The sequence below is a fragment of the Lytechinus variegatus genome, chromosome 9 (assembly GCF_018143015.1).
Source record: "Lytechinus variegatus isolate NC3 chromosome 9, Lvar_3.0, whole genome shotgun sequence".
Classification (NCBI taxonomy): Eukaryota; Metazoa; Echinodermata; class Echinoidea; order Temnopleuroida; family Toxopneustidae; genus Lytechinus; species Lytechinus variegatus.
In genome coordinates, this window is record NC_054748.1 from 23,216,316 (window position 1) to 23,234,267 (window position 17,952).

A 17,952-nucleotide genomic window follows, 5' to 3' on the forward strand; every position below is an offset into this window, starting at 1 on the left:
AGTAAACCAGATCAGTTTCAGGACTGAAACCAAACTCTAATTATCTGTCATCATATCAATTAAATGATTCTTGTGTTGGGTAGATAAGTACAGTTTAATAAATTCTTGCCATTATCCCAACATGGATAAACACTGATTGACAGTGCGTGTCTGAGATGCTATGAAAAAAAAATCACAGGTATATACGACCTCGACCTCGTGATAACTAGACAGGTGTCTTACCACTAGACCACAGAGAGCCAATGACTGAGGCAGCAGGTTTGATTCGTATAATAGCCGTTGCATGGTTTAATACTAATCAAACCGCTATAGGGATCTAAACCAATGCAAACTTGGCTCAAGTATGTACATGTATAAGCATGCAGAGCTGAACTGATTAGATTGTGGGGGAAATAAAAAAAAGTAGGTCAAACGTCATAGGTCAATAAAGGTTAAAAATCCTGTATAAAGTGAAGGGAAAATCTTTGTTACTGCGATAACTTGAGAACTACTCGAGGGATTTCAACCAAAAGCGGCTGAAGTGTGAATGAATGTGCAAAGATAAACTTTTTAGATTGTTGTGTGTCATGGGTCAACAAGAGTAAAAAAGTCCTGTACAAATATGAAAATCTTATTACTGCGATAATTTGAGAAACACTCAAGAGATTTCAGCTGCACAGTCTAAAGTATATTGGATTATTTTTACCTGTACATGTAGATTGTTTAATTTATTTGATTAATCAGAGGCATATTTGCGACACGGTCATATTCATCTAGTGTCAAACATACGAGATTCATGTTCAATTCAAGAAAAATTTTATTAAAAAAAAAAGTGGCAAAAGTGGTCATATAAACTTTTGAAAAAAAAAGAAATTTTAGCTAAATTATTATTCCAGTACATGGAAGAGTGGTCCTTGCCTTCTTACATCACTATGACATCCAAATGCGGTCAATTTGAAGTCTTCATGGGTATAGTGATTACCAATGTTTATAACTTTAATATGTTCACACCTTTGTTATGATTTGTCCGATATTGTTCTAAACTTTGACCTATAAACTTGTCTGATTTTTCATTTATATTATATAACCTTTATCATGTTTATAACGTCATATAATAGCGCAGGGTATTAATCACCTTCAATAATATTTATAGGTTTTTTTTTTTGGGGGGGGGGGTGGAGAAGGTCCTTAAAAACTGACAACATAAAAATATAGAAGGTTAAAGGCCATGAGCATGAGGAACTTAAACACTCTTAAAAAAAACACCCCTTACATTTTTTATTTGGGGGGGGGGGCTTTAGAAATTGCCACATAAAGAGTAAAAGGAAATTATATCGACTAGGAACTTAACCCCCCCAAAAAAAGGGGGGGAATCCTTTACACTTCAGCATATTGATTTAAAGCCTCATACATTCTGCTTTGAAAAAAAAATGTTTCCGGTGTCCAATTATTCAATGTTTTATTTGAAGCATGAAGCAGGGGCTGTCAAAGAAATATACTGAAAAAATCAAATGAAAGAAAATATAAGGCTAAAATCTATTGTGCACATAGGTATATTTTTGATATGGTATGTTACTGAGTCATGGATTTGCAAGTGAATTTCTAAAACAAGTGCAGAGATTTTTGTATATATTTATATTTCTATAATTAGTTGCATGATTAAAGGTTCACTTTAAAATATGTCAGAAAAATATACTTAGAGAGAGACAGGAAACAGGAGATGGCATGGTGAAGCTCAAAATCAAGAGTGATGTAAAAGTTAAAAAGAGTAGGAACGGAATATGAATATGAATAAAAGACTGAGTAGGAGAATATAAATAAACAATGGTTAATTGGGTACTGTAAACAATTTTTTTATCAAATCAGAATGCATTAAACTTCAAATGAATGGTCTGAAGTGCAAAGGACTCTTCTTCCCTTTGAAGGGGGGGGGGGCATTTTCTGCTAAAAAGTATATCAGCCCCCTATTTTTCGGGGGGGGGGTTTAAGTTCCTAGTCATAATCCTTTTACTGTCACTTTCTAAAGACCCCTCCCCCAAAAAAGAGTAATGTCTAGTTTTGAAAATGCATTGACCCCTGAGGGACAAAGGTGTAGACTGGTTTGAGCATGGGGAAGTAGAACTAAAAGAGGTATGGGGAGGGGTGCACATCTTGGGGAGGTGGAACTAAGGTTTGGAAAATGAGCTGTTGAAAGTAGAAGGGGTACACATTTTGTTTTGCTTGCCAGTGTATTGGAACTCCTCTGCTTCAGCGGAAGGTTTCATATTCACCCAGTGTACCTCCAGCCTATATGCCCTGAAGGGGATGCGTTTTTTAAGAGTGTTTATCATTTTTATGTTTCTAATGGCCACTGCCTTTAACCTTCTTTGATGTCAGATTTAAAGGACTTATCCTGCCCTTTCCCCCCAAACCCAGAAATATTAATGAAGGTGATTAATACCCCCACATTTTAATGCAAAGAAGGCATTTAGAATTTGATATGAATCTTTACCCTAAGATGAATATTTCTTCCAATTTCTATGAGCAGTGACTAATAACAGGGAAAGAAGTTTGATCCACAATAAGTTTTCCTACATTTCTGGTTAACATATGTGGCTACCCTGGTAATGCACTCTCTGACAAATGCAAAAAAAAAGGTTCTTGCACATCTTTACCCCAAGGCCAATGTGTGAGCCAATTTTCATGAGAATTGGTTCAAAACTGATGAAGTAGTTCAAATTGCAAGTTTTTACCTAAATTTTGCCATATGATATTTTGTTACCATGACAACACAGTTTCTGAAAGACACACAAAAAGTGCCTAGTACATCTTTACTTCAATACCAATGTGTGTGCCAAATTTCATGAGAATTGATTGAAAACTGATGAAGCAGTTTGAATTGTAAGTTTTTTTCCCAATTTTCACCATATAATATGTTGTTACCATGGCAACAAGATTTCTGAAAGACACACAGTTTCTGAAACACACACAAAAAGTGCCTAGTACATCTTAACTTCAATACCAATGTGTGTGCCAAATTTCATGAGAATTGATTGAAAACTGATGAAGCAGTTTGAATTGTAAGTTTTTTTCCCAATTTTCACCATATAATATGTTGTTACCATGGCAACAAGATTTCTGAAAGACACACAGTTTCTGAAACACACACAAAAAGTGCCTAGTACATCTTAACTTCAATACCAATGTGTGTGCCAAATTTCATGAGAATTGATTGAAAACTGATGAAGCAGTTTGAATTGTAAATTTTTTTTCCCAATTTTCACCATATAATATGTTGTTACCATGGCAACAAGATTTCTGAAAGACACACAAAAGCGTGTCTTAGACATCTTCACCTCAAGACCAATGTGTGTGCCAAATTTCATGAGAATTGGTTAAAAACAGAGGAAGTGGTTCTAACTGCACGATTTTTACATTATTTTTGCAATAATACGCTGTTACCATGGCAACACAATTTCCAACACATGCAAAAAATGTGTCTTGCACACCTTTCCCTAAGACCAAAATATGTACATACACACCAACATTCAACCCCCTCCACCGTCACCCTTCGGCTTGGTTAGCATCTTCGTTCAGATATTTGGTGCATTGAGATGCGAGGACAAACAGAAGATCTGTTCAAAGAGGGTCTGAATTCAAGAACTTATCCAATGCAAAATAATGCACTGCTATTGAGTTTTGCACTAGCGCTAGTCTATATATCAGACAAATCTGAACTCATAAATTCTGACATTTTCACCCATTTTTTCACTGTTCCTGCAGCCAGATTTTTTGGAGCATACCCCATTCTTAATTCTTATACATAAAGGTCTGGAGAAAAAATCACGCTTTTGTCCACCGTGTCCACATAATTTCGCTAACTGACCAGACTATTGGATCTGTTGATCGAGTTATTTCATAATAATCAGGATCTTTGATAATTGACCTTGCTTGTTATTTACATTTTTTTAGTAATAATTACCATAATACTAGTGTTGTTGTTATTATTATTTTTTTATTATTATTGTCATAGTAGTTATCATCATAATTCTTTTACACGAAACTTCACAGCGTTCACAGTGTTAACCGGTGTACACAGAGGACCACACCAGTTGTTTTACACCGGTGTTAAATTGGTGGTGTTAGTTTTTACACCCATAGGTGTTATTACAACACCTTTAGTTATATTTACACTCTTTGGTGTTATGTTCAATCTCTAGGGTGTAGTTTTAACACCTCAGGGTGTGGTCCTCTATTAACACCAACTGGTGTCAGTTTTAACACCACAGTTTTTACACTTTTCTTTCTCTGAATCTATACGTTTTTAAAGACGAACTTACTAAGGAAGATGGTGGTGGGATGGTTAGGGTGTATTTGATCGTGGTATACTGGGATTAAAATCAATTACTTACCTGTCCTCTCCTACTCATTAAGGCTTATATTTTTTTCTGGATCCTGCAGACTTAACAAGCTTTTTTTTTAAATTTAAATGATGTTTTATTGGTCACTTCAAGGTACATTCATTCAATACAGTTGAACAAATACGAATGATACATTATAAGAAATTACATAACAGTTACATAACATAAGTGGATAACCACTGTACCATGTCTCGCCACCTGCGTTTGTGGACACTCCTTTTGTTATTTCGAATCGCTTTATTCTTTTCCATTTTATACGATCGAGTTAACAAATCAAGACAATCAGAAACTGTTGGTTTACATGATTTACATCTACTTAGATAAATTGATTTCTTTGCAATAACTAAAACATGATTAAAAAGAAGACATTTTATTGATAAAATACCGAGTATTACACTTTTTTCGGTTAATAATGAAAATCAAACATAGTGAGTTCTTTTCCTAGCTGATCCCAAAATAACTGTGTAAATGGGCAATTCCAAAATAAATGTTCAATCGTTTCAATTTCTGCATTACAGAAAGAACATAAAGGTGAAGTAATGACTTTCATTTTATACAACTTATAGTTCAAGCTTAAAATATCGTTCAATACTTTGAACAGAAATTCTCTGTATTTTACATCAATAGTGTTCAATAGAATAGATGAACGAGCTAATACCAATTCTTTATCTGAAACATGATATCTGTTTTGAAGTCTAAACGTACTTACAGGACGCTCATATTTTTCTGCTACTAACAGATCATAAAAATGTTTACTTTTTATTTTGTTTAGCTGTACCAACTGAACAGGAAGAATAATATTTGATATAGCAGCATTCTTAAATGAGTCCGTATATGATATTTTTGAAAATTTTGTCTTTAAAAAAGCAGAATACACTCCTTGTAATCGAAAGTAATCGTTGGCATTTAAATCAAATAGCCTTTTCATTTCATCCAGTCGTCTTAAAGTACATCCTTCAGTAAGGATGTCATTAAAAAACACAATTCTTTTTAAAAACAATTTTCGAAAGAAGAATATATCTCGAGTAACTTTCAGTTGTTTATTGTTCCAGATGATCTGGAACTTCGTATTATCCTCTCTGTTTCTCACATTAAGAGAATCCCAACATTGTAAAATATTTTTATAAAACTGAGAAATATCAAAGTTCAACATTTTAAGACCATAGTTACAGTTGAATACAAACAACTAATATTGAAGAATTTGAAACCATCCTTGTTTATCCGCATGTTAAATTCTCTCTATCCAAAATAACTGCTGGGCTTTAACAGCCGAATACACATCTACCATCTTAATTCCTCCGTTTGATATATCCTGGATCATGACGTTTCTTCTAATTTTGTCGGCTCCATTCCAAATAAAACTGAAAAACACCCTCTCTAACTTTTTAAGAAACCAATCGGGTAAAAGAGTAGATGAAAATAAATAAATGAATTTGGATATTCCAAATGATTTAATTATTTGACTTAACAAGCTTTGTTTTTTTATGCAGGTTCCCTCATATTTCACTCTTTGGAAGTGTCTTTAATTCCAAATCACTAATTTCCTTAATTTGAATGAATTGTTATGCCTTCTCTGATTTGTGTTCTCATTATTTTTTTTTTATATTGTTTTCATATTGTTGTTTGTACTTGTGAAATATGTAAAATAAAGTCAAATCAATCAAATCCAAGGTCAGTCAACTAATTTTTTTAACTAACTTTTTCTTGCATTTTCCTGGTAAAATCCGCCGGGGGGGGGGGGGGCAGCTTGCCCCCCGCCTGTTACGCCACTGGGACCCGGATAAACTTTTTTCCAATTCGTCATTTCAATCCCGATGTGGGATTAATTATGTGTTCATGAGAAAACATTCAATACGAATGAATCCTGAAGACGATAAAGCGCCCTCATGTGGTCGCACGCCGCTTATTATTCATGGGCAGTTTGTTGTTTCTCATTGTATGTGAGTTACAAATATTCTTATTCAGTTTTAGAATATTCGTTTTGAAATAACCATCCATGCTATGGAGCATGAATTAGCCCATAGTTTTATTTTTACAATTAAAAGTAAAATGTGTTAAGAGGAAAAGTATTTGTGTTGCCACTTAGTAACCTTATTAGTGAGGTACGAGTCGTGTGGTATCATTCAAATGGGCCTATGAATAAAAAAAAACTGCACAGCTCATTATGTTGCATGATGCTGGCCAGAATAGTTGACGCTTTGAGTGGCGCTATTAAGGCTGATTGTTCGTTTCCGCTTTAAAATATTTGGTCAAAACCATTAATAAATTACATACTGGATTCATGGAAAAAAGACCCTTAAACTCAGAGGTTAGAAAAGAAATGTGGACCAATGCGTTATTCTAGAAAAATTTGTTAAATCTTGGTAAAGTTTTTTCTTATCTCTTATTGTCAAACAGGAGTGAGAGAGCAAAAAAAAAAACAACAACAAAAATAAAGGAAATTCAAATATGTGAACTGTTACCCGAAAAACCAAGAAAAGGACAATGAAAATGAAGTTTCAGATTTTATTCATCTCTTATGTAACTTGTCAGAACTGACCATTGTTAAAACCCGCACAAATACTTGATTGAATTCATAAGAAATTAAGAGAGAGCTGAAAGGGTAAACCAAAGTTTGATCACTTATAAGCATAAGATGTGACCACTGTGGAATCTCAATAAAACTTTCAAGTCGTCCGAAATGGTGATAAAATAAATCTTGTATCTCAACAAATATTTAGCCTTTCGACTTCGAATTTTCCCTACACATGAAAGGAAAGATTATACAGTGTCCCACAGCTTTTGTTCCACAGCGTGTTCACAGTATAAAACACAATGAAATCGCTTTCACACTATTAAATTTGAGCATTTTAGCATTGTTAATTACATCTGCAAGCACACTGTGAACACACTATGAACACACTGTGAACGCATTGCAAATACACTGTGCACAAACTATGAATACATTGTGAGCACATTGCGAACACACTGTAAAGGCAATGTAAACACACTATAAAACAAACAATCACTGTGAACAGAATGCAAACACATTGTGAACACACTGTGAACACATTGCAAATGCACTATGGTCCAATTGCGAACACACTGAGAACACATTGTTAACACACTGTGAACGCACTGCGAAGACACTATTAACACAGTGTGAACACACTGCGAGCACATCGTGCATACACTGCGAAAACACTGTGAAGATATTGTGTACACAGTGTGAACACACTGTCATCCATTGCGTACACACTGAACACAGTGCATACACACTGTGAACACATTGCATACACACTGTGAAAACACTGTGAACACTACGAACACACTGCAAGCACACTGAAGATATTGTGTGACACACTGTTCTTTTCAGCAGAGTTGACAGCATGATGAGAAGAAGAATCATTCTGTCCGATTTATTTTTTTAATATTTAAAGATAATTAGCTACGTCATTTATTTATTTTCTCTGGCGACATATGGTTGGTTGGGGGTAGCCGATCACATATGAAATACTTAATTATATAGGGCAGGAAGCCTCTATTTCTGCTGTCATCCCGTGCATTACCCCCATAATGCCTCTTTATATTCTGTTTATGACAAGGGAATATATTTTAAATGGTAATTACTTGCTGCTTTGCGAGGCTTGATTTTTGTCATCCCGGCATGGGTATTCAAGGCTAGTATGATTTCATCTTATAATATCCTGCACTCAACCCAGTTGAGGTAAATGGGTACCTGGCAGGAATTATTTGAAAAGCTTCTGCGCTGTAAAGCCGCCGGGATTATAATATCGAATTCCTTTTGGAATCGCATATGGACACACCATTTTGCTTATTCAATCCAAAATCGTTTATTCAAGTAAAAACTTTTGATCGAGGCATGTAACCGATTAAAATACAAGTTTTGACAATAAAATACGTTTAAACCATTTTAATCAAGTAAAAAGTTTCATTACAACTGTAAGATAAGTGAACTTCTAGAAGCCAACAAACCAAACCTGGAATGGAAAAGGGATACATGCTCAAAATTGAAGAAACTTAAAAAGAAAGTGAGAAGAAAACAAATATTCCTGATGATTTAAAAATGACACCATATTGCGGGTGACAAAGGCATTCCTGCCTCTTTCCCTATCTTCTACTGCTGTCAATAATAACTGTACCACATTAAATCAACTCCGGCCAACGTATTTGACCTGACTAGTCACTATAAGCAATTCATTCAGAAAAAAACAGACCGCCATTCGATTTTCTGTGATATCAAGAAACGTTTTCCTTCGATAAACATGTAGTAGCGATAGATATAGATATCGATGTATAGCGATATAGATCGATCATTCTCTGCCTGCTCAGTCGGTGGTGGATCTAGGTAAATACTACCACGTTGTGTATGAATAGACTGGCTTCGAACTTTGCATGGACAACACCTATATGGCTATTAATGCTTAGTATACCAGGATGTGAAATTCGATGACGTCGATATTTTTGTATGAAGTTGAACCACACTTTATCCTTATTTCAGTACATTTAATTTGCTCCGGCCTTCTTGGAATATCAGATAACCATGTTGACGAAAAATGGTAAGCCGATGATATCACTTTGCTTGGCAATACTTTCTGGTTTTCTAATCGCCGGTTTATTCAGATTCGATCTTGCTCGCTTCTCCTCGGCAGCGAATAACTTAAGATTCCCCCCTAATTGCTCATTATATGTCAGAACCAAACGCGGAGGAGGATGGGATTAATGAAAACCCACCAGAAGTTCATAGGGAAAGGTCTCCCCCATTTCAAAATAAAACTTGGCATTCAAAAGAAAGATTACCTTGTTACCGTCAGATCCAAGTATGGAGGGGCAAAAGTCGCCCTTCAACGCCAGTAAAATCAGAATGCCCAGGTCTGAAGTGTGGGATAAGTTTTGTCGAGGACACAAGTTATAAGACTTTGGAGAATAGTGATGCAGTAGTTTTCTTTCATAGATCGAACTGGGATTGGACAAAGTTGCAGAGAAGACGGCCACTAAATCAAGCTTGGGTTTTTTATTCTTTAGAGAGTCCTCGGCACACGGGGGGAAACGCAATTCCACCCGTTGAACTTGATCGAATATACAACTTTACGATGTCGTATAGACCATCGTCAACGATTCACAGTCCGTATGGTCTTTATGATAAATCAATACCACAAATATCATCAGGGGAAAGTCGGAATTGGGCAAAGGAAAAAAGCTCTTTGGTAGCATGGGCTGCATCCAATTGCGGGGTAGCATCCTGGCGCCGTCATGATTTTGTAAAAGCACTTGCAAATCACGTCAGAGTCGATATGTATGGTCCTTGTGGAACATTAGCTTGCGGCAGATATTCAGACGATTGCTGGAATAAAATCAAGGCTCACAAATTTTATTTATCAGTGGAGAACAGCGAATGCAGGGACTACATCACTGAGAAATTCTGGTATAACGCGCTCATGCATGACATTGTACCCATCGTCTACGGTCCACCGCGGGAAGATTATGAGCGCGTAGCGCCACCAAATTCTTTTATACATTTACACGACTTCAGTAGCTTTCATGAACTGGCAGATTATATTAATCTTCTAGATTCCAATGATACCTTGTACAATTCCTATTTTGAATGGAAAAAACATGGTTCGGTTAGAAGAGTAGGGGAAGGGGTTGCTCTAAATCCACCATTTCTGTGTAAAGTGGTCTCGAAGGTATTGGATCATGAACAAAAAGTACATGATGGTCTTCAGCAGGAAGAAGTGCACCCTTCAATCCACGATTATTGGTCAACTTCGTGCCACAAACCGACTGGATTTCCTCATGATTTCTAAAGTCTGTAGAACATGATACCACTAATGACAATGTCGATTTTGATGGCGATTCGTGCTTATGGCGACACTGACGACAGTGATGATGAAGCAATAAATTGTCGATCACTCTTTTTTTTTTGCAAAGGGTGGTAACCAAACGTATGAATAGAAAGTTTCTGCACTGGGAAACAGAACTCATTCCAGAACATAAAATTGTACAGAAAATTCTCGCGAAATGACAATGAACAGCTGGGAGGTCATTGTCCAAAATTTGGCTAACCGGAGCAGCAGATCGTCCTAAACTTCAAAGCCGACGACAAATTGCAAATATTTCGTTTGTCAAGATTCCACCACGAAACCAATTTAATCGATTTTGAGCGATTTCTAGTACAAAAATAATAGCTTGAAATAGTAATATGGGCATAGAACAACCAGAAATAGTTTACGACCAGTACCAATTTTAAAATGTTTAAAAATCTTCAGGATATTACAAATGTATAATTTTACAGGATCTTTTCTAAGTGTAAACTTCCTTTTTGATACGCACTGTATATTGAATTGTTATAGGGGATAAGGTGAATTTAATTTTACATGAATATTGTAAGATGTGAAAAGTATATGTTCTCCTGTTATTTTGGATCATCATCTCATTAAACTGTATATTGAGTAAAAAAATACATCTTGAAAAATGATAATCGTTTCCATGAGCACACGTCTGTTTGGCATTTTCTGTCTGAAAGAATACCCAACAATCCTATTCAAAACTTCTCGACATCTAACTACAGTTAACATGATAATTATTTAATAAACACTTATATAAATAGAAATGTTGGTTCCGTTTTGCAATAGAATTTATGACAATGTTGGATTCATTCAACTGTTCAAAGCATTCACATCTTTCTTTGACGTAATCAAGCAAGGTCTAACAATATATCGCGAATGGTATCAGATTAGAGGATGAATATTTATGTGTAGGAGAGAAAGATCGGAAAAAAAGACAAAAAATATTTATTGCATTATCTGCTTGTGTAGAATATTCACCACCTTGCAGGAATCGTTAATGAAATATTGACTTGATCACCATTTGTAAGTATTTTCATGTCTCATTCGGTTTAAAGATTATTTTTTGTAACAGTTAGATTTCACAACAGAGATAGATTGAGGGTGTTCATTTCTTAAGTATCTCCAACGAATAAGACAAATCAAATCATAACCGTTGATTTTTATGCGATACCACTATGAAAGCCTTTACAAAAAATGAATTTTTATGTCATAATGTTAGGTGTTGTATGTATGAAATTGGAACATTCCGAAAGTGGTAAATGTAATTGTCTATGTTAATTTTTATTCATATTTAAGGCATTATGATATACCTGAAAACATAAACATGTATCAAGAATGTATTCCTTATTCACGTAGAGTATGAAACTCTTGACAAGTTTGGTTTTCGTCGCTTAAGTAACTTCAGTCAAGTCATCCTAGAAAAACGTTTATTTGAATAAATAGAGAAAAATCGAACAAAATAATGCTGAAAACCTCATCAAAATCGGATGTAAAATAAGAAAGTTATGACATTTTGAAGTTTCGCTTATTTTTCACAAAACAGTTATATGCACAATTAAGTGATATGTAAATGAGAGAGTCAATGATGTCACTCACTCACCATTTCTTTTGTTATTTTATTGTTTGAATTATACAATATTTCATTTTTTCCGAATTACACTAATATGACCCTCTTGATTGAATTACAAAATGTTTAAACAATGGAATACCACATGTTCAGGGAGGAATGATTGTTTTTTCACATGGCAATGAGAAGAAAAATAAAACATTTCATCTTTCACAAAATAAAATGCAATAGAAATAGTGAGTGAGTGATGTCACCTGTCCCCTCATTTGCATACCGACCAAGATGTGCATATAACTGTTTTCACAATGCTGAATTAAAAAAAACCAATATTTTTCATAATCAGATTATGCCACATGTGTTTTGCAAAGTTATTATTTATTTTTACTCTTTTAGTAACACAGAGTTAAGTATTTTCAGCTCGGAGTATGATCGGTGTCAAGACTACATGTACTTACGCACATAACATACGGTAAATTCATTTTTTTTCATTCAGAATGCGCATACTGTAAAGTACATATTGTCTTTTTTCGGATAACATTAAATGAGATATTTCACATCTAACTTGAAAATTCTGTTAATATTTGTGGCATTAGGACATTTGCTATACATTCGATGGACAAACGAATTTAAATCGAAAAGTTTAAGTTGTGTAAAAAAATATAAAAATTATTGATAGTTTAAACAAACTTTTATTTTGTGGAGATCGCAGTTTCAGGTTTCAGTTTGCCTTATATTTTGTGTGTAATATTCAAATTTGAAATGCATATTTATGAGACTTATATTTTGAAAATCGAAATAAAAAGAATCGCATATCAAAGATATTTAAAAATGTAAACATATTCCGGCAAAATATCAAAATGCGTGATTTTCGACCTTCTTTCAGATTTTTACGCAGAAAATAACACTTTCACGCAAAGGTACGCAATTTCTGGGTACTTTTGCAATACCTTTAGCTGGGATGCCAAGCATTAGCAAGCATTATAAATTTTGCCGTCCAAAGTATAAAGAATTGGTTTGGCCGGTATGATCAAAGAATAAGATAATTTGGATTTCCCCCAAGCTTTTAAATGTGACGTCATGTGTGATCAGCTCCCCATAAAATATCATTAATAAATCCCATAAATTCCGGATTTTTCTTGGGTGGAATTCGGTGAATAAAAATAATTAAGCCACCTCCATTTTTTTTTCTAGAAAGTAGCATTTGTTGGAATTTATTTATCACACGGCATAATCTAGGCGTTGTCTGTCTGTATAACGCCACAAAATAAAAAAAATCCATTATTCTTTGACGTACTATTATTGAACCGCCAAGAGTTTTTCTCTGAATTTCCTTCTGATTTTATCAAAACCAACTTATCATCGGGGCGAATTTCAAAGGACGAGTACGGTATAGAATTACAACATATACCAGTATTGCGCAGTCACATTTCCCCTACAGCGACTGCACGGCTAGTCGAAAACAGTCGTTTCATTAATTTTGATTCAAACCACCTATATACAACTGGTACGAAAAATGTTAAAACGGCTGTTTTCGACTCGCTGTACGACCGCCGAAGGGGGAAATGTGACTTCAGAATATCCAACGGTTACGTAGTGTAATACAGTCATATCAACGAAACCATTTCAAACCGACCGATAGTATGTTATTGGGAATTGATCGGTCAGGGATCCGTAACACAAAGGCTTGTGATTAATTGCTAAATGAAATGGCCTATCAAGATCATTGTCGCACGCGCATTTTGCTCTTAAGGCCCGGGGGGCCACTTCCAGCATTCACGAGTGGATACCATGCGCGACCATGGGGTCTCGAAAAGCACCCTAAACACGTATTCTGAAAATGCACCCCTTAACAAGTATTGGCTTGTGAAATCCTACCCTTAACAAATATTGGAAACAAAACGATATTCTTGGCAAATATTCCCTGAAATGAACCCCTAAACAAGTACAGGAATGTTTTATTGTTACGGATCCTTCGGTCGTCGGCTTTACCTTATTTGGTTTAGTGCGACCCCACCTTCTACTCCTCGCGCAAATAGGACTCTAAACACGTAGTGTTGGGGCAAAAAGGACATCTTTTATAAAACATTTTAATTTTGTTCTATCATCCCCGCAAATTCGACCCTAAACACGTAATTTTCCTAGCGAAAGAGATACCCTTTTTTCCATTATTTTTGTGTTCTTGACACCCTTATCACGTTACGTACGTAACGTGCCCTATCGTGAAAAGGACATCCTTTTACGTGTTTTTTTGGTCGCGCATGGTATCCACTCGTCAATGTAAGTGGCCCCCGGGGTCTTAAGGCTAAATAGGAACCAATCAAAACGGTTCTTTCAAAGAAGCAGGCGATGGCTAACCCTTGTGTAACGGGGCCTTGGTTGTATCTGTAGATTGTTCTGTAAAATCGGGGTATTTACGTGGTAGTGATGGTTGTAGATATTGATACCAAATAACGATCATTGTGTTAATTTGCTGGTATATTCCAGCTGTCTAAACAGGTAAATTTACAAAATCCACATACTTCAAAAGGGCTAATTAGTATAACATGCGGGGCCCTACAACGTTATTTATGGTTGAAATAATGTAACAAAAAATTTGTAAATAATTCTTTTATATGTACAACTAGCCCGTCTCTGTGGTCTAGTGGTTAAGGCACCGGCGTTCAAAGCTGGGGGCCCGGGTTCGATTCCCGGCAGAGACATTTTTCGGCATTACCAAATTTTCCAAAGGGTAGATAGCTCTGGGGAACCTTGATTTAAGCTACGTCTACCATTGTTCTCTTCATCCATTTCTTTACAATATTTAAATAAAAGAGTTGCCAAAGCTGTTGTACATGTATAGCTTCACACATTTGTATACTTTCTCACATACGTGTACTGTATCGAAGCAATAGCTTTGATCCAGCTGAGGCATGACGGCTTGTCATTGTTCAAATCCCACCTTCACCCGACAAAGGTAATTGGTATAGTGTCGAAAATCTGTCTTTCTGACGGTCAATCGGATCTCGGTCGGCCTAGCCACTAGCCCGTCTCTGTGGTCTAGTGGTTAAGGCACCGGCGTTCAAAGCTGGGGGCCCGGGTTCGATTCCCGGCAGAGACATTTTTTCGGCATTACCAAATTTTCCAAAGGGTAGGTAGCTCTGGGGAACCTTGATTTAAGCTACGTCTACCATTGTTCTCTTCATCCATTTCTTTACAATATATATATATATATATATATATATATATATATATATTCACCGCTGATATATTTATATATATATATAGCACAGAACGTGATTGTTAGAATATTAATTACTTCGAAATATAATGAAACAAAAAAGTTGTAGGTATTATTCTTTATACAGTGCGTCCCACAAAAAATGAAATCGAGATTTCGCGATGATTTATCATATTAACTTAATCATAAATGAATTAGACAAATCACCTACTAATGTAAAGCTTAAAATCTCTTTTTTCATCTGAAATTACTTAGACTATTCCTCATTCACGCATGAGTGAGCAAAAAGAATTTGAAGAAAGGATACCAAAAACTCATCTGAATTTCAAAAGGAAAATCACATGCCGAAATATTTCAACATCTGCTCTTTTATTTGATAACTTAATCACAGAAAAAGGCCAAGAAGTAAAAAAGTTCTGTTCCTTTGAAACAATGCTTGTATTTCAATAATAATCATCAAAATAAACGTGTTTTCACCGGTTTCCCACAGAGCTATCGCATGGTTAACGAAAGACTTAATGCATGGCTAATCGTCAACAAAACGGAGTGTCGAGTGAGTTTGAACGCTAGCCTGTAAAACCTCTTCATTTTATAAAAATTGTTTAAATTCAAGCATTATTTCAAATAAGGCTTGGTAATTTCTTGACCATTTGTTGACCATTGTCTGTAATTGAGGTATCAGATTAAAGAATAGATATTGAACTTTATAAAGATATGGTTTTCTTTTTGAAACCCAAATACAGCCCGCCAAGTAACCTTTTTGGTATCCTCTCTTCAATTGTCATTGTGCTCGGTCATGCGTGAATAAGAAATAATCTAAGTAATTTCAGATGAAAGAGGAGATTCTAAACTTTACAATGGAAGGTCATTTGTCTATTGTATTTGTGATTAAGTTGTGATAAATTATCTATAAATATCGGTTTCGTTTTTTTGTGGGACGCACTGTATCGCACGAAGTGTAAGGGTGATTGGTATAATGACAAACAATAGTAATGAAACTGAAAAGGTGTTATTATTAATTTATGTATAGCACAGAGAGTACATAAATTGGCATAATGTCCAAAAAATGAAAAGAAAAGTAATGAAACTGAAAAGGTGTTATTATTCTTTTATGTACAGTACAAAGAGTAATTGGTATAATGTAAAAATTACTGTTCAATCCAGACCGTCTATAAAAATCCATATATTGCAGAATGACTAAAGCATAATGTTTATAATGGTAAAAATATATTAAACTGAAAAGGAGTAAATATTCTTTTATGCAATATTAATTCTAGTAAAAAATACGAAAAAAGACATATTTTAAACAATAACCGTGAAAGAACTAAAAAAAAACCGCCAACAATTAAAACAATTACAAATCTGTTATCTAAGAATAAAATATGGTGCCATATATGTAGTTCCCCTTATCATGCTCACAGAAAACACTGCATAAACCATATAAATTATTATTACTATAATTATTATTTGTTTGGAGTCACCTGTGCCTGGGAGGCGAAAAGCGAACTGTAACACTATACCCAAAGGTCTCTCCTCCCGAGTGCAGGTGGACTACTACACCGGGGTTTCCCCTACTCTTAGACGAAGAGGGCAATGGGTTCTTGACGTGCAAAGGTGGTGACTCTCCTCTACACGGGGCCCCCATTTAACGTCCTATCCGAGGGACGGAGTGTGTTTCACTGTATCACAACCTGCGTCTAAATAAAATGGGAGAGACGTTTACACAGAACGCAATGGGATCCTCGAGCAAGAATGACAACATAAAGTGGTAAAATAGAAAATCTTGATTTACGGAAAAATGCAAAAAGTGGATTTAGCTCATTTTGAAATAAAACTGTTCACGTATCATATTCTTCTAAAATAGGAATCAACTACAAAATATTAGATATTTGCACATAACCTATGGGAGCATTCAAAAATAAATACATGGTTGCAAATTGTTTCATTGTACTATAATCGGTATATTTACTTATTTCCTTATCATTATCAAAATCATGCAATAAAAATGTACTTTATGTCCTGTCGAATTGTCTACACATACTGTCTTTTGTTTTAAACAGAACGGACCGATACTTGAATAGAGGACTATAAAGATCGTCACTATATTAATTGGATCTGTTGATCGAGTTATTTCATAATAATCAGGATCTTTGATAATGGACCTTGCTTGTTATTTACATATTTTTTTTTAGTAATCATTACCATTATTGTTATTATTAATACTAGTGTTGTTGTTATTATTATTTTTATTATTATTTTAATTGGTATTGTCATAATTCTTTTACATGTAACTTCACAGCGTTCACAGTGTTAACCGGTGTACATAGAGGACCACACCAGTTGTTTTACACCGGTGTTAAATTGGTGGTGTTAGTTTTACACCCATAGGTGTTATTACAACACCTTTAGTTGTTATATTTACACTCTTTGATGTGATGTTCAATCTCTAGGGTGTAGTTTTAACACCTCAGGATGTGGTCCTCTATTAACACCAACTGGTGTCAGTTTTAACACCACAGTTTTTACACTTTTCTTTCTCTGAATCTATACGTTTTTAAAGACCAACTTACTAAGGAAGATGGTGGTGGGACGGTTAGGGTGTATTTGATCGGGATACTGGGATTAAAATCAATTACTTACCTGTCCTCTCCTACTCATTAAGGCTTATATTTTTTCTGGATCCTGCATACTTAACAAGCTTTGCTTTTTCATGCAGGTTCCCCCATATTTTACTCTTTGAAAGTGTCTTTAATTCCAAATCACTGATTTCCTTAATTTGAATGAATTGTTATGCCTTGTCTGATTTGTGTCCTCATGATTTTTTTTACATTGTTTTCATATTGTTGTTTGTACTTGTGAAATATGTAAAATAAAGTCAAATCAATCAAATCAAAGGTCAGTCAACTAATACGCCATTGTTTTGATACGATGTTGTAACGA

At 35.0% G+C, this 17,952-nt stretch overlaps 1 protein-coding gene across 1 annotated transcript; it reads left to right on the forward strand.

The window, feature by feature from the left end:
• Positions 1-8,709: 8,709 nt before the first annotated feature.
• LOC121421326 (alpha-(1,3)-fucosyltransferase 7-like) lies at positions 8,710-10,472 on the forward strand. The gene is given in 2 exon segments (XM_041616011.1): positions 8,710-9,041; positions 9,043-10,472. Coding segments are annotated over 2 exon segments (1,263 nt in total). The 5' UTR covers positions 8,710-8,922; the 3' UTR covers positions 10,187-10,472.
• The last annotated feature ends 7,480 nt before the right edge of the window (positions 10,473-17,952 follow it).